Below are 27,106 nucleotides of genomic sequence, written 5' to 3' on the forward strand. Positions count from 1 at the left end.
CGGAGCCCGTGGCCGTGCAGGTGAGGGCCCTGCTGGGAGAGCGGTGGCGAACTCTCCCTGACAGCCCCTGACTCTCTCTGTGTGTTTGTGCTGCAGATCACGGTGCTGGGGACGCCCGCGGAAGAGCAAGGAGGAGGCAAAATAGACCTGATTAAGGCTGGAGCGTTCGATGGCCTGGATGTGGTTTTCATGGCGCACCCCTCGCAAGAAAACGCGGCTTACCTGCCCGACGTGGCCGAGCATGAGTGAGTGGGTGGGTTCAGGTGGAAAGAGGTGGTTTGTTACTAGCCTTTTGTCCCCTTCCTGAGAAGGGAACCTGCTTTAGCAGTGGCTGAACCCAGAACCTTGCAGGTGCCCTTCAGACAAAGGTATTTGCAGTCAGCTAAGGAGCCAGGTTACTGTTAGGGAATGGCACTCTGAGCCATTCTTTCAAAGTGCTGTGTTCAGCCTAGTGCTCAAATCCCTGACTGCTCTGAGATAATCTTCCATGTATCCCAAAAATCCGTTATTTGTTCTGATGTTTTTAGGCGTTTCTGTTAAACATGCTTGTGATTATGCCATCTGTTAAAGTAGAATTTAAAGATGCAACTGCAGGGTCTCAAGGGTCATAGTTCTGTGCTTTCCTGGGTGCCAGTCATGTGGTCCACTGTGCATTTTAATCAGTTTGGAAGGTGTTTCAGGCTTGCCTTCCTCCTTTTGAAAAGAACTGGCCAGCTAAGCCTGACCGAAGTTTGGATCTGTAGTAACTTCCACGCTAAAGTTAGTCATGGCCATGTTGTGTGTGTTAACTCTCACATCAACTTTTTGGTTTTGATCCAAAGTAGTTCCTGTCTTTCCTTCGTGTTTGTCCCCAGTGTAAGGATGGACAACAGTCCTACCCTCACACAGCTGCCTTTTTTGCCAGCCATGTAACTCTTTGAAAATTATACCTTGTTTTCTTCTGATTAGCGCTGATGTTCATGGACAGCACTGGCTCACTTGTACTTTGAGTCACTTGACTTGTCTTAAAGTACACCTTGCTGGATGTGCATCCCCAGAATTGTATACAGTACATGAGGTGCAATTTCTGTAGATCTTACTCAGCTGATGCAGGGACCGTAGTGTTTCCTTATAATTTTGGAGACAGCTGGCCCTTTTGGGACTTCATCTTCAGTCATTTTCAAGCAATCAACTCTTAGGCAAATGCTTGGTCTTTAAGTACATTCTTTTTTTTAAATACTTTGGAGCTTCATTCTTTTCTTGCTCTACCAGTCTGCAAGGCCATGTTGTTCTTCCTTTGGTGTTACAAACATCTGTTTCCATAGTGTCCCAGCAGTAGTACCAGCAGGTTTTGTTCCTACATTTTATGTGTTACGTGATTCCTGATCCCAGGGTCTTACCTTGCAGAGACCCTGCTAGTAAACTCCCTCCAGTGCAACAGTTTTTTCAAGTATTACATTTGGCTGTCTCAGACTAAATTCTGAATTATTTAAATAACTAATTTTCCATTCATTTATGACTTGGTGTACTGGGAACTGTTTTCAGCTTGTTGTGCTACCATCCAGCTTTGATATGCTTGATTTTACTGACCACTTTGCTTTTACTAGGGCTGTTTCCAGTGGATAATTTGCTTCTGTTACTGCCAAGTGGAATGGTAAAACAGGGTTAATCTTCATTACCTGGCCAGTTCTTTGCTATATTCTTTTGTCATTTTTCTAAAGAGTCTTAACTGGTTATTGTAACCTCCTTCAAGACTTAGCCCAACTTGCATTTACTTTACCTTAAGACTATATTTATAATCTTCAAGATGTAGTTTTCAATGGTAGTTTTGTCTTTCTGCTTGCAATAACCTTTTGAGTTTGATACAGTAACATTTGGAAATATCTCTTCAGAGATCAAGATCTGCAGTAGGATGCAAGTCCTAGATAGCCTTTAAACCTTTGAATGTGGAGGAGGCGTGGAATTGAAGTGCTGAGTGAAACAATATCTCCAAAAGCCTGAAATACTGAGTTTGTCATGTTACATAATTACATAATTACAGTTATGTAATTATGAGGTTTCAAAGGTAGAAAGACAGTTTTTCTAATTTGTAATTGAACTTTGGTTGTTTGCAGGGAGTTTAAGGACTGGTGATCTCTAAGTTGCTAGTATTGCCGTGTCTGCAATTCTGAAAGCTGCCTTGTGCCTGAAATAAGATTAACACTAGTGAATACATGCCAAAGTTTGCTGATTCTTACTCACTTGCCCTTCACTTAATCAGCCTATTTATTGTTGGTCAAACAGGATCTACATTCTTTTGCTGATATTCTTAAACTGGCTTAGGGTGTTCTGCAAAATCTGTTGGGTTTTCCTGAGCGTCTCTGACATTTGTGTAGCAAAAGAAGTACAAGTAAAGGAATGCTGAATAACTTTTTTTTAATAAGAAACACATGTTTCTTGTGGAAAAAAACATTGCAGCATGACTTTTTGCTGTACTTTGCCTTCTTTCCATTTTTTTGAGAATTTCCAGGGATCTTTGCGAGTTGATTTGAAGGGCTGCAGTCTAATACTTGGGATATTAATGGACAAGTTCCTTGTATTTCTTAATGATAATAAATTTTAAATGAAACTCATAGTCTAGGGAATGGGTTCTATGATTGTCTTGGAAGATTAGTGGAGATGGAAAAAGGCATGTTTAATTTGGATTGCAGCAGTAGTAAGAGATGTTTCCTGTTGCAACAGTACACTGCATTGTCTCTCTCTTTACCATCCAGAATTTAAGTGCTGGTGTTAACTTGAAGCTGTGGCATGGTTGTGAGCACAAGAGGTCACTTCAGGATAACTGGTTAAGTTGGCCTTTGTGCAAGATGGAGGTACAAGTGAGTTAGTCTGGTCATGGCTGGATAAATGGTTGTAAAACTTGACTTTTGTTATTTAGACACGAGTTGTATGTGATCGTACATGCTTTTGCTATTTTACATACTGTACACATTTTATTTGACGAGAATTAGGATACTCAGATTCTAATCCTGAATCAGAGAAAAGGGTTTGTTATCCTCTGAGAAGAGTGTTAGTAACTTTAAGTCTCATAACAGTCAGGTAGTATAAAAAAAGCATTGGAGAAATTTAATTAATATATGAGAAGTATACTCTTCAGGAAAAGGCTACATAATGATATATTACCAGTAACTCCCTTGCCTGACTGGCTCTTGGTATCATTACATTTTGTTGGTTTTCTAGAAATCTTTCAGCGTTTTTCTGCAAAGATAGTTTAACTATATAACAGTCTAGTGCAAGGTAATTGTTTGGTGTTATGCTGCACAAAATTTAAATAACATACATTTGTGTGAACAAAAGGAACTTTTTCATTTCAAAGATTTTTTTTTTTTCACTGAATGAGAAACAAATAAGCAATGCCTTTTATTTCCTAGCGTGACTGTGAAATACTATGGAAAAGCTTCTCATGCTGCTGCTTATCCTTGGGAAGGAGTTAATGCGTTAGATGCTGCTGTTCTTGCGTACAACAATCTGTCTGTTTTAAGACAGCAAATGAAACCGACCTGGAGAGTTCATGGTGAGATCTTCATTAAACCTAATGTCCAGCAAGTAAGAGTTTAGGCTGTTGAAGTACTAACATAGAACATCACACATTCCAAAGTATTGCACTAAAGCACTAAATTAGTATGGTCACTTCAAATATTATGAAACAGCACCATTTCATTTAAATGGTGTGTCTGCAGTCTTTAAAATCATGTCAGTGTCCAGAACTAACTGCTGAAAATAGGCTGAAAGGTCAGATTTGAAAGGGGACTCCGATGCCCAGGTGAAGGCTAGACAAAGTTTAAGTGTTGAAGTTGCAGTTCAGAAAGAAAGAAAAAAGTTCTAAGTTCATTTTGGTACATGATCTTCAACTCCTTAGTATATATGTGGATTTGCAAAGGTGTAAGATTAAATGCTTCCAAACAGTGAAGTATTACTTACTGCATCGCTTTTTTGGTAGACATTCCATTAATTAGATGGCATTTATTGGAAAGGTCTCGTGGTCTGCAATGAAATCTATTTGGTGAGGTACAAAAAACGTGATGGCAGAAGATTATAGTTCTGATTAGTAGCCCAATCAACTAGATGTTCACTGGATTCTAATATTTAATATCTAGTAGGTTTGGGATTAGAAAGGCCATTTTGCAGTAAGACATTAACTATTAAGCTTGGCTCATACTCCTTCAAGGTCATGCATTTCTATCTGTAAAGTGAGAACGGTTCAAAAGGTGAGATGAAGCTGCCCTTTAGCTATAAATCCAGGTTTCCTTATTACACCCAACACAACTTTTTCCAAGTTGAAATTAAGAAACTGCCAATTCTACAGGACTTTTGAATGTAGAGCTGTTTATTTGGAATACTTGTTATGAGCTAAAAAACCTTCCAGAAGTTCTGAGCTAATCATTATGTGTCTTGGCTGCTTGTGCTGTATATAATACAAGTATGTGTTTCTCTCCAGGATATCTGGATGGAGTCCTAATCCTTTTGACTGTAGATGAAGCTGTTTGCAGTTCTGCTCTGCAGTATGCCCAAGTGAATTTCAGACAGCAGGCACAGCCTCTCTATGCTATTTCTCTGTAGAAAACAAGGCACATAACTAAGAGTTTTGGTGTCTGCAACCCATGTGTTGCAGGTTTAAGGTTGAAGATGCCTAAGTCTTCTGTTGAATCTAAGCCTAAACCCCTAAATACTGCTTTCTTCATAGTTTATAAAGGCTACATGGGTAATATTGGCAAAAAATCCAAGTATCTAAACAAGCCTTCTAGAGGTAATGTTTCCTGAACAGCAGCACAACTGAAATTACTGTGTTGATACAACTGCTGTCATAAACCTGGTTTTCAATGTGGAAATATTTAAAATACTTCTGGGAAAGGACAAGCAGCCAGAATGAGATTTAATTTTAGGAATGCTTTCTTTACAGCATTATGTAGGAGATCTCATGTTGTAGACTTGGAGTATAATCAGTGGCTGAATTAAGTGATCCTAAAATAGTAGTGTTAACCCACTAACAAAAGCTGAAATAATTTCCATTGCTTGAAGTCTAGAATTTCTAACCAATGTTTCATGTACTGAAATATTGTTGTCCTGAGTTTATCTGAGATTTTGCTGTTATCTTTCTTCCCTGCTTATGAATGGAGTATATGTTGCCCCCTTGAAAAACAGGAATGTAGATTTTTTTTTTCCTGCTCAAGAAGTTGTATTAAACAGGTTGTAAAAAAAAAGTTTCCATCCAGAAGGGCAAATTGGGTGCTACTAATAGTGTGCAGGCAGCCTACTTTTAATCTAGGTCTGCTGTCCAATCCATATTGCAGTTGTATTGAAATTTAACTGTAGACCTACTCAGACTCTCTCCAGTTCCATTTACAATTGTGCTGGACAGGACAAGTGAAAGCTGTTTATTCATGAAGCTACTTGTTCTGAGAAAGCTTGTTATGGGTATGTGTCATGCAAATTTGCATGAATACTCACTGCTTCCTTTCCTGTGATGTCTATGTCTCTCATCTGAGCTGTTCCTATTGTTATGGACAAATACTGATACTGGATTAATTCATTACTTTGGTTTTTATTTTGACTGTATTTGAGATTGGAGGTGAAGTTCATAATCTTAATAGGTTTTCTGCACCAAAAGTAAAGTTTTGTTGCCCATTTGCATCCCATAGATACTGTCTCTTCAGGCCTCACTGACACACATCAGTAACTTCTGCAATATTTCCATTTAAGGTGGAAGTTTCTCAGGTACTACAGAAAACAAATCTAATTCCACATACAAGAATTTGAGGGTAGGAAGCCAGGGAAACAGCCTGTTGGAAGCATCTAGCTGTTAGTGCAATGAAATTTAATGTACAGCTGGGGATCTACAATGTTTTCTTGTCGAAATAGCTAAATATTATTGTCTTTTATGGTAATGTCTTTGCCATAATGGTAAAAGATGTAGTCAATCACACTTTTCCTTGAGGGAGCACTTTCAACTCAAACTGCACTTGTGAATAAAGCTACATGTATTATACATTCCAATATTTCTGAAGAATTAATATGAGCAATCTAATTAACTTACTGTGCACTACAATACACACATTATTCCAGTATGGCTGAGAAATGCAATTTACTCAGCTTTTCTTCAAGCTTGCAAAGTAAGTTGGAAACATTCTAATTGAGGAAATGTTTAAAAGTTGGAGTCCAAGTTAGCCCTTACAGCATTTTTTTTTCTTGTTAGCAGACAGATTGCTTTATGACTCCAATGCATTGAATTTTAGGGGATTAATTAGAAATGCTAGTTTGGCTTGACTCTGGGATTTAAAACAGATGTCTAACCAAAGAATGCTGTGAGATTGTGCTGAAAGACATGTACATTTTCTACTTAATCTGACATGATGAAGAAACTTTGTCCACATACGGCATTTTTTACATTCTTTGTATTTCATGCTTAGCTGATATTTTGTTGGTTTTGTTTATGTATTTATAGTTCTTGACTGGGGAATTTCATGACAGGGCTGAAGATCAAGCAATTGCATTTAATACTGACAACATGACTTTTCCCCTTCTGCAGGTGTAATAAAAAATGGTGGTGTGAAGCCTAACATCATTCCTTCTTACACTGAACTGGAGTTTTACTTGCGTGCTCCTTCAAGGAAAGAGCTTTCTGTTCTGACAGAGAAGGTTGAGAACTGCTTCAAATCTGCAGCACTGGCCACAGGGTGCAAGGTAAGAATATATTCGTTGTCATGTGTTTCTGTTACCCAGACCAGAACAGGAAATCAAAGTTTATGTTATTTGTCTGCATAGTGTTTAGCCAAAGTAAAACTAAATTACTGAGATACTTTTTGCTGTTCTGTTGCTTTGTGGCCTGAAAGTAAGCTTTGGTTTATAAATAGAGTGCCAGAGAATCCTAGAAGAATCTGTGTTGGGAGAGACCTCTGGAGGTCATCTGGTCTAGTTCTCTGTTCAGAGCAGGACCTCTTAGAGCAGGTTGCTGAGTGCCTTGTGGACTTTTGAGTACTTCCAAGGATGAAATTCTACCACCTCTCTCAACAAGTGCTCTACCCACCTCCTGGTGAACAACTACTTTCCTAATGTTTGCTGCAATGACATGAGCACTGGAACCGGTTGCCTGCAGAGGTTGCAGTGTTTCCATCTTTGGAGATATTCAAAAGCTGGCTCAGTATGGTTCTGGGCAACCAGCTCTAGGTGACCCTGACTGCGCGGGGGAACTGGACAAGATGACCTCTTGTAGGGGCTTTCCCACATCAACCACTCTGTGATCCTGTTGTATCCAATGAGAATTTCCTTTGTTGCTTCTTGTTGCATCACTTTGACATCTGAGAAGTCTGGTTCTGCCTTGTCTGTACCCTTTCCATCTGGTAACTCTAGACCAGCAGTAAGATGCCCTGCTAACCTTCTGTTCTGTGGAGGCTCAGCAGATCAAGTTCTTCCAGCCTGTCCTTGTACGTTATGTTCTCCACTTAATCATTCTGGTGGCCTTCCCCTGGCCTAGCTCCAGTCTTGATTTAAGGAGAAACAAAACAAACACAGATGTTTTCTGAACAAAAAAAATCAGATGTGGTCTCACAGGGGTTGTCTACATCAGTAATAAAAATACTAAAACACTAATTGCACCAGTCTTGGTTGCAGATGAGTGCTACAAGTAACAGGAAGCAATGTGGTATTTTCTGCCACTGGTTGTAAACACTTGGAGCTTTTATGTCTTGTGTCATCTGAGCCGGACGTGTTGTCATGCAAAGCTAGGTTCGGTCATTCACTATCTGCTTTTAAATGAGTTCCATCTTGTATGCTGGATGTTTACAATCACCTCATGATTCATGAGCCTGGGTATGAGTTGTAGGAGGATTTATTTGCTGTGTAATCCCTCTGGGAACTTGAGGATAGGATGGTCTGAGGAGTGTGTAGTTTTCAAGGACCTCCTCTTGGCCCTTCAAGAGGATGTGACCTTTAGTTCTGGTTCAGTGAGCTGGAACATCCCTCTGTTTCAGTGACACTTAAAAAATGATAGCTCCCAGACTGCATTTCTACTTCTCTTACTCTGCATCCTTCGATGCATCCTGCCTGATCCCATGTACATACAATTTCTTTAAGTGCCCTGTAATTTCTTTTTGTTTTGCTGTGGGTGATGCTTCTATCCTACAGATAGTGCTGCTAGGCTCAGAGACCTGGGAGGCTTGATGGCAAACCTCACCTGTAGAAACAAGCAAAACAGGTATTGGGTCTTCTGTCTGTTTTTTTCCCATATTCTTGGTCATTAGGTCCATTGCCCCATTAAATAGCAGGCTCATGTAGCAACCACATGTGAAAAACTGAGTGATTTTTCAATAAGCATTTTCATTTCTTTTGCTTTTAGTAAACGGAAGCGTGTCTCTTCTAGCTGGTTCAAGCAATATGATTACCTTGTTTTGTGTTTCTAAAATAGATAGTTCTACTTGCTCTGTTAATTACAGGCTTATAACTAATTCAGCTGTAAAAAAAATGTATGTGATCATGAAAACAAATAGGTTCGGGGTATGTCAATATTAGCATGTCACTTTTATAGTCTATTTGAGGCATTAGATGTTGTTTTCCTACCATGTCCCCTTCCCTAGATCCAGAAAATGGTTTCAGAAAGTGCAATTTATGCAGAATGAAAGTTAAGATCTCTTTTGAAATTTGACGTTGATAGGTTTTTTTCATGTGTTTTCAAATTTCTTACTTGTGTGAAGCCATTTCATGAATGGGGCTGTAATTATTGGAAGCATTCTAAAAAAAGGTAAAATACAGTTTGATAAAAGCCTACATTTATTTCTATGTAGTTTAGTAGTACCTGCAGGCAAAAGACACTGTTACAGGAAATACTTGTTTTCTATTTTTGGAGAAAATTTTGAAATCCTTGCTTCTGGAATTTTTCTGTCTTGTTGAAACTGAACAGAACACCAGCTGTGTTTTGATCAAGGATAATATTTGGCAGAATGTTGTATTTTTGAAAGAAACTTAGCATTTATGTCTGTTTTTCCTTGGGTTTGAAGTCTGGATATGGAGGGGTTTCTTTTGGCCTTCAGATTGTTTACATTAAACTGGTTTACACTGGCAAAAAACTTAAAATAATTTGGGGTTTTTGTCTAGGTGGAAATAAAAGGTGGTGAAAATGATTACTACAATGTGCTTCCAAATAAGAGCCTGCAGAAAATTTACAAGGAGAATGGAAAGAAGCTTGGAATAGATTTTATATCAGAAGATGCTGTCTTGAATGGTTTGTCAGGTAACTCCACCTGCATTTTTCATTGTGACTTAAGCTTAGATTGATCAACCCTCAAGTGTATAAAATAACAAAATAGAGCTAAGTTAAACACAGTTTGGTCAGAAAAAGCCAAATTACAAAGCTGATGCTCTGTAAAAGCTGGCCTGTGTTTCTGTATTTGTTGTAGAAGCTAAGAACAGGTAAGAAAAGCAGTAAACACCTATTGATAATAGTTCTGAAAGTATTTCAAGTAATAAACAGTTTGGTTTGGGGAAAGGACAGAAAGCTAAGAGCAGTATTTCTGAGAACATCAGGATGTGTAATAAATTGTCTCATTCTGTGGCTTTAAAATACAGAATCCTGGATTGCTATGAATAGGGATGAGACTTTGTTTTTAGGAACCTTGTTTAGTAATATTTTCCAAGCTTACATATAAACAAGTCTACCAGAATCTAACAATTATTTTAGAGGGAGTTTTTGGAGAGATTTATAAATGGAAGTTTAAGCATCTCACTCACCCTAATTTAATCTTTTCATTAACAGGTAATTAATTACATGCCTCTAGTTTTAGTTCGTGAATTCAACAGATTAGTTTTCCAAAGGGTGCTCTTCAAGTAGGTGTTCTCTTCTGGGTCTTGACTATGTCTCAAATGATTTAACTTTTTTGATCTCAGAGCTATAACACAAATGGGAATTCTTGAATGCTTAGGTGGGTTTCTTGTTATCCTTAACGCTTTTTTTCAGACTCTTCCTACAGGAGCTCTGTTCAAGTCTCAACTTCTGCTCATACTTTTAGCCTTAACTACTGATCTTAATTGTATTTATGAACATTTTTACTCCATTCACGCTAAAGGTTTTTCTCTTAGAAGGAAAATACTGTTCTCAGTAAAAAGTTATTAGTTTGATTGTGGTACTTATCTTCTCTATATTAAATGCAGATTATCTTCGGAGTTTGGACAAACTTGGTGTTTAGGAACAGCTCTCCAACCTTTTTTTTGTGGGTAGGGGAAGCATTGTATCTAATGGTATTCTTGGTATCTAACGGTAATGGATTTTTTCCCATTGCTTACTTCCCCTCCAAATTAAACACTGGTTCATTGTCTTGTGTTTAAAACCAAATTATAGCTAAAGGCAGATTTTTTCCTTCTTTCTTCAGTGTAATACAAATAAGATTTACTACTTTGCTCATTTAGCCAAAGATAGGGGCTGAGGAGCCTTAGAATGTTTACTGTAGTGCAACTTTCTGGAGCTCTGCTAGTTGGTTTCTCCAAACCATTGTAGTAAGGATGATCACGAATTTTGGTGATCTTGCATTTATTCAGAGGACTTGAAGTGAACTTTGCACAGACACCCAGTTGCAATAGGGCTTTCATATGTAAGTTACATGATATGCTAAATGTTAACTATTAACTTGCTTAAACCAAAATTCCCGGTATGGCTGTCCTGTCTTTGAATTGCATGTCAAATGTCAAAATGTGCTTGAGCAATTGCTTTTTTATCTCGCGCTGCAGCAGGTTTTACTGAATTTTCTTTCCACAGCTTCTCCTCTGAATATTTGCAGTGGGAATTCAGGAGAGATAACACAGCACAGTCTCCAGAGCCATAGGAGTGGAACTTTGTATGCTACCCTTTTCTGGGGGGGTTGAGTATTTTGTGTCGTCTTTTTCAAGACCTCTATTTCTGTTTAGTTTTCATGTGGTTTTCAATGTTTTCTTTTAGGATATCAGTTTCTTCTGTTGAAAGGGAAGGAAGATAGCTCAGTTGCTTCTCCATGTCTGTGCAGCAGAACAGTCGTTAAGAGATGAGCGTACTCGCTGCCACCTCTGCATGGGTATTAGTGTCGGTCTGCTCCCAGGTATCGCTCTAGGCAGATAAGCGTCACCAAGGCTTCCTTGAGTACAGCAAATCACACGACTCTGGGTGTGCCCCACACAGCTCTGCTCGCTGGGCACATAGCCAGGGTGGTGTGACATAATGTGAAACTGAGCTAGCTTGGACCAGGTGCCAGCACCTGTTTCTCCTTCCACTGGTCGTAGGGTGGCTTTACTACAGGATATCCATAACCTCCTAAAGCAGATGGCTTAGTTAAACATGCCTTACTTGAGGCACCCACATGTGTGATAACTTAGTCTGCTCAAAATTTAGTATTCATGGGGTTCATTGGCTTCCTGTACACAAGACTGATGAAGAAAATCTTAAGGTCTAGTATTTTTGTAGGTAGTTTTGAAAATTCCACTTTTGAAGCTTGGGACTGTATCTAACTTCTGTATCTTACCACGTTTGTGGTAATACTGACTGCATTAAATATTCAGTGATTGAAGAGGCTTCAGGATATATTTTTGAGAGGCTGAAACTCCAATATCTCTCTGTTGAAGATAGTGCAGAATTATGTGTACTGCATTGATAACTGCAATTATTGATGCTTCTAGAAGGAATCCCAATCTGTACGTGTCTAGCAAGCATACAATTTCAGATGTTTGTATGGAAACCATTGGAACACCTGATGTTCTAAACATACCTCTATGTTATTCCCCTAAAGGGTGTAACATTTTTTCTGATAGAGGAGAAGATTTAGCTGTCACCTTTTTATTAAAAGCTGCGTGGGTTTTGCCTCTCCATATTACTAGAAAGTACCCAATTTAAATCCCTTCTATTCAGCAAAAATAACATGTTGACTGGTAGTGCATTGAATATGGATATAAATTTAGGAGGAATGACGTGACCGAGAGCTATGATGGAGTGAAATTTCTAATGTTTTGTTTGCTGAGTGAGAGTAGGGAAAAGGGCAACACAGCTTGCAGCAGTTCATGTATTGGGACTTAGTAAGGCAGGTCTAGAACCCTTGGTTTAGTCTGGAGTATGCACAACTACTGGTTTGTCTGTCCAGGTTGAGCAAAGAATGAATCAGTAGTGCAGACTACTGGAAATTAAATTAACTTGTTGCTGTGCCAAGAGTTGGATTTTCTTCAAATGCATCCTGAATTTATGGGAAGAGATGTTTTTGAACAAGCTTTGCTGTTTCCATTATCTGTAAGCAAAGTAAATAGCAAACTCTTGTCCTTATAACGTAGGCTCTGTGGACTCACTTTCACTACCTATAGGCTTCCAAATAAAATCTGTATTCTTCAATCATTTAATTATTAAATCTTAATGCATTAGCAATATCTTCTCATCATGAAGTATCACTATATAGAGGCTATCTGATGTGTTTCAATTAATTTTAAATCTCTGGAACAGTCATTTTATACACCATTGCTAAAGAAACCAATTCTTGAATCTCTGGCCTCAAAAAGTTAAGTGAGATCTTAGTGCATCATCCCTATTTTTCCCTGCTGCAAAACAATGCTTACTCTGGTATCTGGATTTCACAGTAACTGGTATGTTGATTTCCCCAGCTCCGAAATGTCATTTTAACAAATAATGAGGGGATTGCTTGTTTGGGTGAGAAAAAAAAGGCACTTGGGATGTAGTTGGGGATATAGTTGTAAACTCTTGGACGATTTACTATGAAAAATCTTCTACTTTGGGATGATATCATTAAGTAGATAAGGCTGTGAGATAGGTGCTAGATAACATACTGAAAGTGATAGGCATGAAGGAATCGTCATTAAAATCTGCAGCATTGGTATCAGGTGTTTGTCTGCAAAGCCCTAGCATTTTGTCTGGAGTTTAGTTCTGATTTTATTTCAGGGGTGCTTGTGCCATTAGGATTTCCATAACTGAGAATAATCAAAACATATGGGGGAAAAAACTGCTGCCCTCAATCTGTTTTTGTTTCAAGATGAGTAGTTTCTACTTCAGTGCCCTACAGAATGCTGAATATTTGCATATTGGTGAGAAATAGGAATTGTTGGGCCTAGTTCTAAGGGCTCTAACAGGGAAATAGCTGAACTGCCTTAAACTCCCAAGGTTTGCAGCTTTCCTGTTTCTGAATTAACAGCTTACTATCAGGAGATGCTTGATAAAAAATGAGCAGTAAAATGAATAGGAACATGCTGATACATCTTCCTTGCAGTCCAGTAACTGATCATTGATCAGAAGTGCACTGGAGAGCAGCACCTGAAGATGGTTAGTTAGGGAAAACACCTTGGTGACAGGAGATATTTGTATGGGTAATGACTCATTAGGATTGTTTTTTTTCTAGTATTTGGGGCAAAGGATATTCCATTTTAGATATGGGCTGGAAAGAATCCCTATCATGCATTTTCTTACAGCATTCAAAACTGCATAACGCTTTTTCATTAAGAAAATCTCTATGCTGCTTCTAGGTTCCACGGACTTTGGAAATGTCACATTTGTGGTCCCTGGGCTTCATCCTTATTTTTATATTGGCTCTGATGCACTGAATCATACTGAGCAGTACACAGAAGCTGCAGGTGAGTGGAAGTGAAAAGGGTTAGGGGTTTATATTTGGAATCCTTAAGCATTGTATAGACTGTTTGCTGACTGCTCACTACAGCAAATCTAGAAATTAGAAATATTTCAAATTACAGAGAATTAAAACTTTCCCAAGTTTCACTGGTATTGAAAGCTACTGCATAGTAAGTGTTTAAAAGTCTAAGTTCTAGATCTGAAACTGGCTGCATGTGAATACCTTGTAGAAACAGGGTTGCTTTTGTCAAGCATGATGTACTCTGAGCTGAGTACAGACCCTGAAATAATTAACATTAATAGTAGAGTTGCAGAAAATGCTGACAATGTAGAATTTTTGTGTTTGTGTTTAAGATTACATGTATATGGGTATTATGACCGCTCCTCATAGTAAAAGCCTGATTTGATAGTACTATGTAGACAAAAGAAATTAGAAGGATTCTCCATAACAGCATATTCAGAAGAATTTCTAAATGTGAGCCAAAAGATAGAAGTCATTTTAACTCCTAAAACACAATACTTTGGAAACGTAATAGTGCTACCTTACAAAGCTCCACGTTTTCTACAGAGCGCAATGTGAACACTCACTTTCCTGTTCTCTTAGTTGTTTATATCAGTAGCAGAAAATTAAGTACTTGGAAGTGAAAAAATGTTTTGAGGCATGGGAAAATCGGTATACTTCATGCAAGTTGATGTTTACGAAAATGTTCTTGCAGCTGAAACTTACAGATCTTATTTTATAAAATATGTCTTACGCAGTAAGCAAGTGGTTTAAACATTGGTAATCCAACCTGAAATTCCTCTTACTTCTTTTTGTGCAGGGTCACAGACCGCTCAGTTCTATGCCTTGCGCACAGCAAAAGCTTTGGCAATGACAGCACTGGATGTCATTTTCAAGCCAGGTCTGTTAGAAGAAGTCAGGGAAGACTTTAGAGAAGTGAAGCTGAAAGAAGAGGAGCAAGTAAATCCAGTAGAACCTAAAAAAGGATCTGGTGTCGGTGTAGGAGTATGTGCATCACACTAAACTTCATTAAAACTTTCTCAGTAGGACTGACTTAATGGAAATGCTGTATTTAAATCCCAGTAGGGACTGAACAAATACATAGCTGAAGAAATGATTTTTTTATTTTATTTGGACTTTAGGAGAAGCAAATAGTGTAATTGCTCTCAAAAATGTGCAATTTCATCTAGCTGTAATGTTTGTGTTCAATATGGTGATGAATTTCATACAGAGATCTCAAATATGTTGTCTTTAATTTGCAGTGTTGAATAAATTATAGTGATTAGATCCCTTGTCAGTGATTTGCTATTTAGTGCTCTAGTAATATTCCTTATAAAGGAAGTATGGCAGTTTTCTGTTCTAAAATAAGCACTTTTCATTCAGTGATCATACGCTGAATCTGATCTGTGAAGCTTTTATGAAATTTCTGGTCAGTCACTTTTCTTGGCACAAGATGGAGACTTAAAACATGAGCTGGTTTCACTGGAGAGAAGGGGCTATGTTTGGAAATATACCTGGTTTTGATAATAGTAGCTTCTAGAAACGGAAGAGAACTGTTTTTGGAAATGAAATCTGTAAAGCTTGATTGTCCTGAAATGCACTGATTTTCCTCCTAAAAAATTTTGGAGGTGTTGTGGAGCAGTTATGGATCACAAAATTGGGAAGCAACTAAATGTTTATTTGTTTAAATTAACACATTTAAACTACTGTGGCAGAAATTCTGCTCTGAGGCAATACAGGTGTCCACATGAGGTGTTGCATTAGTGTAATTGGTCTGAAGGAGGTGTATAAATTTAGCTAAACCAGTGGAAATCTTTGTCACAAAGCTCCAAGTGTGGTGCCATGAAGCAGTAAGTGGTTGCGTGCAAGCCCCTCTAGTAAGCTCAGAGGAACTTGCAGTGAGGATTGCTGGTGCAGTAACTGCCTTCTTTAACCTGTTTGTTCCCATGTCCTAAGCAGCAGATCTGTTAAGTCTTGCCAGTTGTCCTTTCTGTGTGTTGCATGGTTAGGCCATTTAATCCTTGGTTTTTTGCTTCCCAGAGACATTAATACTGCAATTTTATTGAGGTGGTGTTCTGTGTGCCCAGAGGTATTAGGATGTCTTTTAATTCACTGGTTAAAGATCTGGTGAGTACACAGAAAATAAGTCAGTGGACAGATGGAGAGAGAAAGCAACTTGGTGATTAACGTTTTCCTAAGCACAGGTATTACTGTAAGCTTCAGAAAGGAAGGCAGGCAGGAAGTCAGAGTAACTGACTTTCAGAAACCTTTTTTTTTTTAACGGTGTCTAAATTGTAAACTCTAAAATTCTATTCAGAATTTATAGTCTGTTGAGTTCTATATTCACTTTAATTTTACACCAGCGTCCTTGCTTTCATTAGCAAGTTTTCCTGGATGGATGCATCAAAGAGATGAAGGTGGGACTCTGAGCGATAGGTATGTCCAGGATAGTAAGTTGAATAATAAATCCAACTGAAATTTGTTCTAATGTTTGTCAAAGGAACTTTGTCCTTAACTTTTAATATACAGTCTGCCTTGCCAGTTCTTGGACACAATTGCAATTCATTAAGATCTCCTGGGTTAACAGACTAGTGCCTTGATTTCCTTAGCACACATGAGTTTTTATTTCTTCCTGCATGAACTGCTTAACTCATTGCTTTGCTGTTTTTAAGATGAGTGTTTGGATCCCACATAGATAGCACATGCTGTGGTGTTGTGTTTCCTACAAGCTGATGTACATTAAAGGCTTCTCAGTTCTCTTTGTCCAGACTTCTTGGTGGCATCATATCCAAGATCAGTTAATTAAACTTCTCTGAACTAAAAGCATATCTTCATTTTGTTGTAATCATTGCTGGAATTAAAATGGGGTTGAAATACTGATTAAAGATGAGTTGATATTAATAAAGGAATTTAATTGTGATTGAATTTTCTTTGCTTAATATTGGGATGCTGCATGGTTTTATTTGAGTAGCATGTTTGAGTTTTTTTCTTTTTTCCCCCTAGTTATGATTATGTAAGATCGAGGGTGTTTTAAGCTTTCCATTTTGGTCTGCATTTGTGAGGGTTAATGCCTTTCAAACATAGTATTTAATGTTAGTCTTTATAATCTTAGGGCTGTTTTAACTGTTAAAACATGCTGGAATTGATAGAATAGTAGGAATGTGAGCTTGTGAGTGATCTCTGAAGGATCTCTGTTAGGCTAAAGCTAGTCTAGCCTTCAGTTTGAAGTGGCATTATTGCCAACACATGGTCAAGGTAGTTTTGGCTTCATTTGCCAAATCCTTGAATCCTCATTCAGTCTTCTTTCTCAACTCCCCATGTGAGCTAATTCCAGTTTGTCTCAGAATGTTCCTTCTTGAACTAAAGAAGTTTGGGAATTAACCTTGCGATTTTGCTAGCACAGTGATACTATGGATGGGAGAAGCTTGGTTCCTGTGGGAATAAAACTTTGATTTTCAGTCATTTGTGCTCATAAATCACATGTATATGAAAATATCTGGCATGCTTTTTAAGTTGCCCTAACTGCAGTCTTCCCCAAGCTGTTTGTAATTTAAGAATATTGGAATATTTGTCAGGAATAGTATTATAAGTAATTAATCAAAATGTGGAGGTGATGAACTGTAATGGCTGAAATTATTCTGAACAGCTGATGGCAAGTCACAGCTGTGAAAGGATGAGGTGATTATGTCCAGATGTTTTGAAGAACTTAAAGCCTCTGCCCGCCTACCAAGCTACTGTGTTTCCTTATTTAGTATCTGTCTTAGAACCTGAGTAAAAGATAGACGTGATTTAAAGCAAAACAAAAAATGAAACATGAAATGTGATGGGTTTATTTTTTATGAAAATATTTGGAGGAGAGAACTTGCAACCTGCTGTGTTCCTGGTGTAGAAGAGCCCAGCAGCCTTTCTTCAAGCCGTAAGTGGGAAGCAGTTTAATGTTCTTGTCAATCTTATTTCTATAATCATTTCCCTCCACTGTGAGTGCTCTGTACCTGCTCCCATTGCAGTCACAAGGACCAGAACTGTGTTCCTCTGAGGAAGAGTCACGACGCAAAAGCTGTCAAACTCTAGTATTCATTGAATGATCTCATAACTTACTAACAGCATTCCTTGAAACATACATTTATTTAGAGAAAAATGTTTAGGAATAAATAATTTTGAAATAAAGAAAAAGTCAGTCTATATTATTTCCTTTTTACCCCTGAGATCTGCAATTTCCTTGTCCTGCAGATAGCAGCCTTCCACAGAGCCTTTGTCCACCAGACTCTTTCATTGGCTGCTGCTGCCACCCACCTTTTGTTCTTACTACAGAGCAAAAGTGAATCCTGCGTAAGTGTTCTTACCCAAACTCTGCTAAGCCAAAGTTGGATAAGATTGCTGCTGATTCAGATTCCTCTAGGCACTAATGGAAGCCAAAAGTATCTGGCAAATGTACTGAGGATTTTTCTCAAGCTACAGCTGCATCTAATGTCCTTATTTAAAAATAAAGTGAGAAGCCAAATGCTTCAGTCCTAATGAAGCCCACATGGTTGAGGATAGTGTAAAAATATGGTGCTATTGTTTATGATAGCTCTAGAGTTTCAGAGAATCACAGAATAGTCTGGGTTGGAAGGGAGCTTAGAAGACCCTTTAGTTCTTCATGCCTTCTCACTACGCACAGAATCATATAATTTCTTTTCCTACTCCAGCCTGGCCCTGAACACTCTCAGGGATGGGGTATTTGCAGCTTCTCAATTGCAGACTGAAGTTTGCCTCCTTGCTGCTTCCCCCTATCAATAATTATCATCATCCTTAAAGGCCATCAAAGGCTTCAGCCTCCAAATCTAGAAGCTAGCTAGATGTGCTCACAGACGGAATCTGTGTCTATCCACAATACACACAGACCTGCCTTCTGTAAATAGCCTCATTCCAGGCTGGGCTTTGGGTTAATCTCAAAGAAATTGCAGATTATTACCCAAAGCAAGAGGACCGAGGACTGTAATGCACACAAGTCTGAGGTAAAAAGCTTATCGTCATCATCATGGTGATCTGGAGTGTGCATGAGGCTTCTTATCAGAGCCTGCCTGTGAAATCCTGGGCCTCTCCAGCCCTACCAGATTTAAGGACATTTGGTATTCATCTGGATCAGGTCCTGAGCAAAAAGGTCTTACATACATGTATAAACTCACGGAGATCATGCTTTTGAAGGTAGAAAACACACGATGCTGTACAAACGCGAAGTTTTATTGTGATTTGGGGTGTTTCTAGAAATAAACAAAAGCAGACAAACCTCTCTGCTTTCCTTAAGTGGAAAGGAGCAGAATGTCAATGACTGGATACAAAACCCATACAGTGAAAGGTTAAAAGCTAAAAAGTGTGTATGTAAATATGTTTAATGAGTACAGTTGCTGATAGCAAATACTGACTGTGTATGACATATCCTGTAGTTATAGAATACATGTATATACACATTTATATAAGACTGAAAAGGCACTAGAGTTTCCCAAATAAAACACAAGTAAATTAACAGTGTAAATCCAAACACTGAGGTTGGGGTATCAGTTTAGGGAGTTGTGCTGAAAGGGAAATTCTGAAAAATTGTATGGGAAGTTAGAAACCAGGTTCCCACTGAAAGCCAGGGAATTCAAAAGTCCAGGTCCCCTTTGTATCTTCAAAATCTCCCTTAATATACTGATCAGATGCCAAATAATGTATGTAGTATGAGATTAATGAGTCTATAAAGGAATGTACTGTACTGCAGCAAACTACAGAACATTAAGCTTCTTATGGAGCTGAAAAGCTTACTATAAAATCTGGCACTCCTGTTCATGCTATTCTCAAATTGTCGGAATAAATGGGTTCTTGCAATACTGAGAATCTAAGTACATTACTGTGCAAGTTTGCCCAAGAAATCTTGGAGCTATTTGTGGGGAAAGGTGCCATCAGAATAAGGAGTAAGGTAGGGTGGGCAAACCTGATGGTCAACATTTCATCTGCTTTTGCCAGAGTGACCTTTTTACTTTCATTTGACTGAAATGTTTACAGGTTTTGAGAAAAAAAAAAAGGCATTTTTTTAATCTCTTTAAAAAACTTACAGGAGAATAATATGATATGAAGGGGACTTGATAGAATGAAGGTATGATAGTATATGTGCATGTGAAAAAAAACCTATGTAGAAATTAGTAGAACTATCTTATGAGTGGGTGTGTCTTTCAATGATTTTTAGCTTTTGTGGTTTTACTGCCTTACCTCTGGAGTGTAGCTGTGAGATGAGTGTAGGTAGTTTTTCAGGTACAATTGTAGCAGTTGTAAGAAAAACTGAGTATGTTTATGTAACATTTATTTACATAGGAAATAGAAACAACAACCAGCAGTGTTCAAACAACTGCAATGACTGTGTCACACGCCTAATGGTAGAGTGACAGAACAGGTAGGCCAGGGCAGGTGTCACGTAAGAAGATTCACTCTCCTTTTGGAGTCACAACTGCTTTGGTCTGATGCTCAGATCAGCCCCACCTGTAAAACACAACAGTATCTGCTGTGCAGGCAGTAGTAAATTCTGCAACTGTGTGCAAAAGCGTGTGTGTGTTTAAAGTCCTGTGAATGCAAACCCTCAGGTAGCTTTGTGGACATAGGTGTATAACATGGCAGCAGAACAACTGAATGATCACAATTCTGAGACACCTTTGGTGCTGCTGGTGTTGTAAAGGCCCCTGATTCCATTCAACTGATTCTTGTTTTCCTGAACTATTTTATCACTTCTGCGTGACAGATTCTGCCTTTTCCATATGGAGTATTCACACTGACTGGTTGCTCTGCAGACAGTGTTGGAGAGTTGGGACTTAAGTCAGTGCCAACTGCCCCCAGCTCCAGCTGTGTCCCCTTGCTCTGCCTTGGAAGGTGCTGAGCCTTCTCTGAGGCATGGTGGGCTGCAGGATGCTGGGGGACAATGCAGCATGAAAGCAGATCCTGTTAGTTGTACCTGTGTCTGCAGCGGAGATGCTGTCTTATGGCAGAAGCTGTTTTCTTACTTAATTCCAAAGGTTTTGGCATGGTGTCTCTTGTGAAGTCCTTGCTACTGCTTTGTCAGCTGTTGAGCACCTTTCTATTATGCTTTTACTACAAACAGGTGTACCTGGATTTTCCTGGAAGCGAGTACAACTACTACTGGCATTGCAGGCTGCAACAGGTTTTCAGGCTTATACAGACTGGTAATGCCCAGACTATATCAGAGGAAAAAGGATTCTCCTGAAATAGTTTGGGGTTGTTTTTTTTTTTTGTAGACAATGGACTGTCTTCACTGGATCATTTTGTAGAGAAACCTGTTCCCAGGAAACTCAAGAGCAAAACTACCAGTGACCCAAATAAGCAGATCCAAGGAGAACTCCTGTGTTTCCCAGAGGATTTGGTTAGCATTGCAGGAAGTCTGGCTTTTGTTCATTCCTTATTAAATGTACATTGCAACTCACATTTTTAAAACTTAGTCAAAACAGTTTGGAAATATTTCCATTATTTAAATACTATTAAGAAAAGCACAAGTCTGAAGGTATTGCTATGTGGACCTGTCAGTGCAGTACTGCTAATGAGTCATGGATTAAGCTGTGAAAGCAAGATGTAGCCATCAATAACCTTGCCAAAGCATTTTCCAGTACTGGGTAGTTTGTGTTTGTAATTAACATTTCTGACCTCATTCTGCAAACATGCAAGTATTTGCATATTCTTGTATTTATTGGTATTGAATGTGGTCAGTCTGCTGAGTTAAGAGATGTATGCATGCACTCAGGTACTCAGAGAATTAGGATTTCTGGGGTACAAAATGGAGGATGCACCATATATAAGCAATTGGAAATTATAGTCACTTGTTAAAATAGTTTACAGTGGCCTGTGAGGCACAAGAAGGAACATAGCACATCTTTAAATAAGTATAAAATTTTAGATTGTATATCCTACATTTTGCTGACATGTGAAACTTCCACAATTATTTATGCCACAGATGAGTTGCCTCTGATAAAAAAAAATTAAATCCTGCAAAAAAATCAATCTTCCTTCCAATTAAAACAATTCTCTATTTTCTTTCTGTTAGCCTATGAGACTGTACTTTCATTTAATGTCACAATGCTCTGTGACTACAGAAGTTGTGAATCTTTACGAAAAAATGGACCAGTATATCAAATTAAATAGAATGTATGCCCCAGGGAATATTATCCTGGAGTACTTGTCAATGGCATGGGTGTCGATCCGCATGCTGACGTATCTCTGGTTTTTCCTCCTGGCCGAGCCCCTCTCCGAGCCCAGCGCCAGCTGCACCATCATCCGGTCCTGTTTGTCCCCGTTCTCGGACATGAAGTGCCCCAGCTCGTTCACGTCCCCGTCGTTGTAGCTGCCGTCCACCATCATGGCCCGGGGCTGAGGTAGGCTGCACGCACAGGCAGGCTGCGGGCACAGACGGGGCAGCAAGGGTTTGAGCTGTGTCCACATAGTCACGACATCCCTCTCCTCCTTCCATCCCACAGAGGAGGGGAAAGGCCTGGGGGATTCAGGCTGCTGGGATGCAAAAGGGAGAGCGAGAGGGTGGAGCTGCACAGCAGCTTTTTCCATCTCCACTACCATGTCTGCAAAGCACAGGTGCAGTCAGGGAGAGAGCAGGGCTGTCTGTGGAAAAGCTCCTTTGGCTTAGGCACAGGTATCGGGGTGTAAATAAATGTTGGACCTGCACCTTGCAGCTGAGAAAATCAGAGAGGAGGACAGAGGGAAACCACAAGAAGGAATGTATGAAGCCTGCCCCATTTGGAGAGAACTTAGGCTGAAATTTTAGATAAAATTTAATGTAACAAGGGCAAAATGGGAAAATTGGGACCATTGTATAAGTTTAGATTGTGCACAGACAAAAGTGGGGGATATTTGTCATGTCACCTGAAACTCAAAATGCAGAATCCAACTGATTATATCCACAGGTTTTAATCTTCAGTATAAAAAACTATTTAAAGGTAAAATCCTAAAACCTATGCCATCCATACAGGTATACTATACACATCTATACCTAGAGGGAGTTAGGGTGCTCAGACTCCAAAGAAAGAGCAGTGAGCTTGGCGTGGGCTTTGTGTCACAAAGCTTTGTAACCTGGAATGCCTCACTGCTGGTGTCTTTTTGCATGCACTGCATTCTCCCCAGGCAGCTGAGAGCAGCACACTGCAGTTGCAAAGCTTTGAACATTTCCAGACTTTTGCCACACCTTTTCCCAGGGGCAATAAAATGACATTGGAGATAAAAAACCTCACCTTCTCCCGCAGTTTCCTCTCCTTCCGCTCTTGCACCGTTGTCAGGTAATTCACAGCCGCGTATTCCAGCACCGAGAGGAACACAAACACAAAACTGACCCACAGGTAAATATCCACTGCTTTGATGTAGGAAACACGAGGCATGGAGGCATTCACCCCAGTGATGATCGTGGACATGGTCAGCACGGTGGTTATCCCTGGGAATACACCAGCAGAAGAGATCATAAGACACTTTCAAACCAGGCTCCTCATCACAAATACAGCAGTGGTTATGATTTCCTGACATCTGAATTTATCTTGCAGTATCTTTTTCACATTTGGGTAATGGGTTTCACTGTCTAAGGAGGGTCCAGGCAGCCCTGATTTGTAACTGGGGTTTTCTTGTCTGTTTGGTGAGCCCAGCTTTAATTCTGTTCACAGGGTGTTGCTAGTCTGGTTCCTCACCACATCACCAACCTCCCACCCCCTGGCCAGGCAGCAGCACTTTGACCCTGTGCTGGCTGCACCCCATTCCAGGTGCAGGACAGTCCCTGCAGGAGTACAAGTACATGGATTTGAACTCAGTGATCCTTATGGACCCCTTCCAACTCAAGACGTTCTATGACTCTATGATTCTGAGTGTCTCAGCTTCTAGTTCCACCCCTCTGCAGCATGGACACAAGCAAAGCTGCTGCTTTCACTTGTTTCCCGCGTGTCTTCTCTATGCTGGACTTCTCCTGGGAAGTCCTCCTTCATGGGAAGTCACAGAAGTCCCCAGTTGACTCTCATACCTGCTCTGTGCCTTCACTGGAGCAAAATCAAGGAATAATGGTGCCCCACTAGGCAGTGCTGTCCCATCTTACACCCTGGGTGAGCACAATGGGCACATGAGGAAGGGCAGGAGCCCCTGTAGTTCAGCGTTACCCCGGCTCTGAGAGAGCCTCTCCATGGCCCTCTCATTTCAGGGGCTAATTATGTCACATTAGTGATTACTTTAGGAGTTGAAATTATGTATATAAGCACAAAGGATTGAATTCACAGGAGTACCAAGGTGCTAAAAATACTGCTAAGGCAGTGCCTGCATCTTCTGAAAAGCCATGGCCCCCATCTTTTAATGATGTCTCGAGGCAATGGTGCTGTTTCTAAATTCAGACATGAAAAACTACCCTATTGCCGTCCCTATTATGTCTGTCTATAATCTCTCCACTGAAGAATAAGATTTTAAGAATAAATAAAATCCTGAGGCATGTTGCCTGGAATAAGAGGAAGCAAGCTTGAGCTCAGAATCTGCAAAAAAACAAACAGCACTTTGCTGAGGGCAAAGCATCCACTTTAGAAGAAGATTTACGTCCGTATCACAGTTCTGCTCCTATGGTGACTCCTGTGACATATGGCTTCATCTCTCTGAAAGATGCTGCAAAAGGGGAAGCTGAATCCCTCAGATTGCAGTGCAAACTCATTTAACAAGTAAAACTGCACGGCACGGTTCAGCTGTGTTACCTCCACCCTGCCTCCTCTAGCAAAACTCAATAAGCTGAAATTTTGTCAGGGCTGCTGATACTGATTTTCACCTTCTCACTCACTGAAGTCTCTGAAGGATACTGACACCTTGGCTACACACGTGCCCTGTCTCTGTTTAGAGCAATAAAAGCAGGTGGGACATTTGCTCTCTGATTCATTCCAGGTGCATCTTGTGCAAACAGGGAAAGCAACTCTCTTGGCACTGCAGAGTATGTGGAGAGTTTGCATCATGAGGGGACACATGCCCTGTTCCTGGGGCACACGTGTGTGGCATAGCTGATTTCCGTGCCTCAAGGCAGTGTGGGGGCAGTGCACGGCACCGGGGATTTCATCTTGATGGCCAAGGCTGTGGTTGCAGCCTTTGTCTCTCAGGTCTGCTGACTACAAGATTGTTTTTACCTAACGGGACTCTGGCAGGAACTGCTCGTCGGTCGATCCAGAAGGACACCCAGGACAACATGACCATGAGAGTGGCAGGGAAGTAGGTTTGAAGCAGGAAGAAGAAGATGTGTCGGCGTAAAGTGAAGTTTATATAGAGGCGATTGTACCACCCTGTGAAACAGAGAGAATGAAAAAGAGAAGTTACACCAACATCAGACTACTTTCAGATAGGGTGATGCTGCATCAGGGGGAGAGTGACTAATTTTCTTTTATGAAAACAGTTAATGGCCGCAGATCATTGCGATTTACAGAAACAACTCCTTACTGAGCCAGCTATCAAAGTCAAAGCATCTCTCGGGCTGGTATCTTCCAGAAAATATAACCTATGCAATCAGAGACTTTAATTCAAGTTAAGACTTGGTGTGATCTTGAAGAGGGATTGTCTTTCCAGACTACATGACCACTAAGATGGAAGTGTGTGGCAGGGACAGCCAACTTGGTATAGAAAAGAGGCAGGTCTGATGGGACACAGAGAGAACGTGTGGACAATCCTCCACAGCCAAGGTCAAGAGAGAGTTTGCACCCCCTTCTTCCCCCAGCACACTCTCTGGCAGGTGCTCTGGTTGCCCACCTGTGCTGCTGTAAAAGGCAAGCTTTGTGGTGGTGTGAAACTCCTGAATCAGGAACTGGGACAGCGATATCCTCTCATCTGTTTTTAGGGAATCGTTCCCATTCTTCCAGTAGAGCATAAGGTCATCTTCAGTGTAGGCATCTAGGGAAGCACAACAAACTCAGGATAGTGCACTAAGAGAGCTGCTACCACCCCCACAGCCCAGGGTGTGCCCAGACAGCCCTCCTGGCTACCTCAGAGCTTCCAGCTGAAAAGGTCAGATTCCTGAATGCCACCCACCTAGGTGGTGTATGGCTGTGGCAAGGAGTGGACTAGCTCATTGTCACAGCTCTCAGGCCTGAGGCCTTGTATGTTTTGTAAACCCTCCTGTTTCTCTAACCGTAGTTTCACACATGCAATATGTGTGTCAAGCAACCCACCACATCAGAACTTGAAAAACTATCTCTTGCAAACTCTTAAAATAAGAAGTAAAGAAAAGGAGCCTTAGCAGAAAGAACCTGCTTGGGGTGACAAGAGGAACAATCTATCAATGGTCTGAGACATGCAGGAGGAAAAACTCTTGGGTAAACTTTCCGCCTGTGATATACACATGAACATTACTTAGTTTTTTAATACATGTGGAAGTAACAGTAACATTAATCCTTTCAGATGAGTTTAGTAGCAGCTCCTTTCAGACAGGGAGAAAAAAATCACATATAAATGTATTAAAACAGAATTGAGACTGTCATTTCTTATTGCAAGCTTAAGAAGGAGAAGAAAATGACTCGAAAAAGGCAAAAGTTTAAAATGCTGCTATATGAAATCTGGCCAATTCGTATGTGCACCATACTTGGGACTAAGGGTATAAGCTGGGTTTATCTCAAATAGGACTAAGAAGCATAAGAGGAAGGCAATTAATGTCACCACCGCACTGTGGTTTCTACACCATGGATGAGCAGAAGGTGCCTGTGAAGGGCGTACGGCCATTCATCCATGTGTTTGAGGGCACCTGGGCAAACAGGTGCTGTTGGAGACTGCTGACCTGCAGGCAAGTTGCCCAGGGGTGGGGTGACAGTGGGGCAGCGTGGCTGGCATTCAGGGCCACTGGCAAGACAATGCTCACAGCTGGTTTTTAAAAACACTTATTGCAAGCACCATCTAATTCTAGTGAAAAAATAAGGGCAGGGAGCTTTCCTCAGTGTTGAAGACTGATGACTTTGTTAGAGCTCCCGTGAATGTAGCAGCAGTTTAACTATTGGTATAATTAATTATTGATATAATTAATTATTGGTATAACTGTCAGAGACTGAAATAGTATATTTTATGACTTAAACATTTTCTTAAAGGACTTTTAAAACTGTATTGCAAAAGCTGCAGAGAAGACTACTGCACCCTGAATGGGGCCCTGACTGAGGCCTTACACCGCTCGCTGATGAAGATAAGATAAAGTAACAACTCAGGGCCGGGGACATTCACGGAGCACAGGCTTAACACCTCCAAGGTGGAGACCTCAGCCCCAGGGCTATCAGCTGCCAGGCTCGAACAGACCCTCGAACCAAGGCGTGGAGGGAGGAGAGGCTTTGGGTATCTTGGAAAGGCCTCTGGTCAGAGGCGCAGTGACCGCCCATCCTCCACTGTGCAGGGGAGCCCAGCTGAGGGGTCCTCACCGGGGGGGAAGCTTATCCACAGCAGAAGGGGGTGACATGGCCCATCACAGGGGCCCCCCTCAAAGGGGTCCCCAGACCCTGCACCAGAGCACCAGAGAT

At 40.3% G+C, this 27,106-nt stretch overlaps 2 protein-coding genes across 3 annotated transcripts in view; one reads left to right on the plus strand and one right to left on the minus strand.

The window, feature by feature from the left end:
• Window positions 1-16,517, plus strand: part of PM20D2 (peptidase M20 domain containing 2) — an 18,841-nt gene extending 2,324 nt beyond the window's left edge. Inside the window, exons 2-8 of the mRNA XM_017742810.1 lie at window positions 6-20; window positions 97-245; window positions 3,390-3,532; window positions 6,545-6,699; window positions 9,106-9,241; window positions 13,489-13,596; window positions 14,413-16,517. Of these exons, the coding sequence (XP_017598299.1) occupies window positions 6-20; window positions 97-245; window positions 3,390-3,532; window positions 6,545-6,699; window positions 9,106-9,241; window positions 13,489-13,596; window positions 14,413-14,615 (909 nt within the window). The 3' untranslated portion in view covers window positions 14,616-16,517. The remainder of the gene's footprint in view (window positions 1-5; window positions 21-96; window positions 246-3,389; window positions 3,533-6,544; window positions 6,700-9,105; window positions 9,242-13,488; window positions 13,597-14,412) is intronic.
• A 2,277-nt stretch (window positions 16,518-18,794) lies between these two features.
• Window positions 18,795-27,106, minus strand: part of GABRR1 (gamma-aminobutyric acid type A receptor rho1 subunit) — a 32,551-nt gene continuing 24,239 nt past the window's right edge. For both annotated transcript variants that reach the window (XM_008640255.2, XM_008640254.2), the window contains 4 exons: window positions 25,362-25,502; window positions 24,749-24,901; window positions 22,850-23,046; window positions 18,795-22,004 (listed from right to left, as the gene is read on the minus strand). In XM_008640255.2, coding sequence (XP_008638477.1) covers window positions 21,717-22,004; window positions 22,850-23,046; window positions 24,749-24,901; window positions 25,362-25,502 — 779 coding nt within the window. In that variant the 3' untranslated portion in view covers window positions 18,795-21,716. The remainder of the gene's footprint in view (window positions 22,005-22,849; window positions 23,047-24,748; window positions 24,902-25,361; window positions 25,503-27,106) is intronic.

This window comes from Corvus brachyrhynchos, unplaced genomic scaffold, assembly GCF_000691975.1.
Source record: "Corvus brachyrhynchos isolate BGI_N302 unplaced genomic scaffold, ASM69197v1 scaffold87, whole genome shotgun sequence".
Lineage (NCBI taxonomy): Eukaryota > Metazoa > Chordata > Aves > Passeriformes > Corvidae > Corvus > Corvus brachyrhynchos.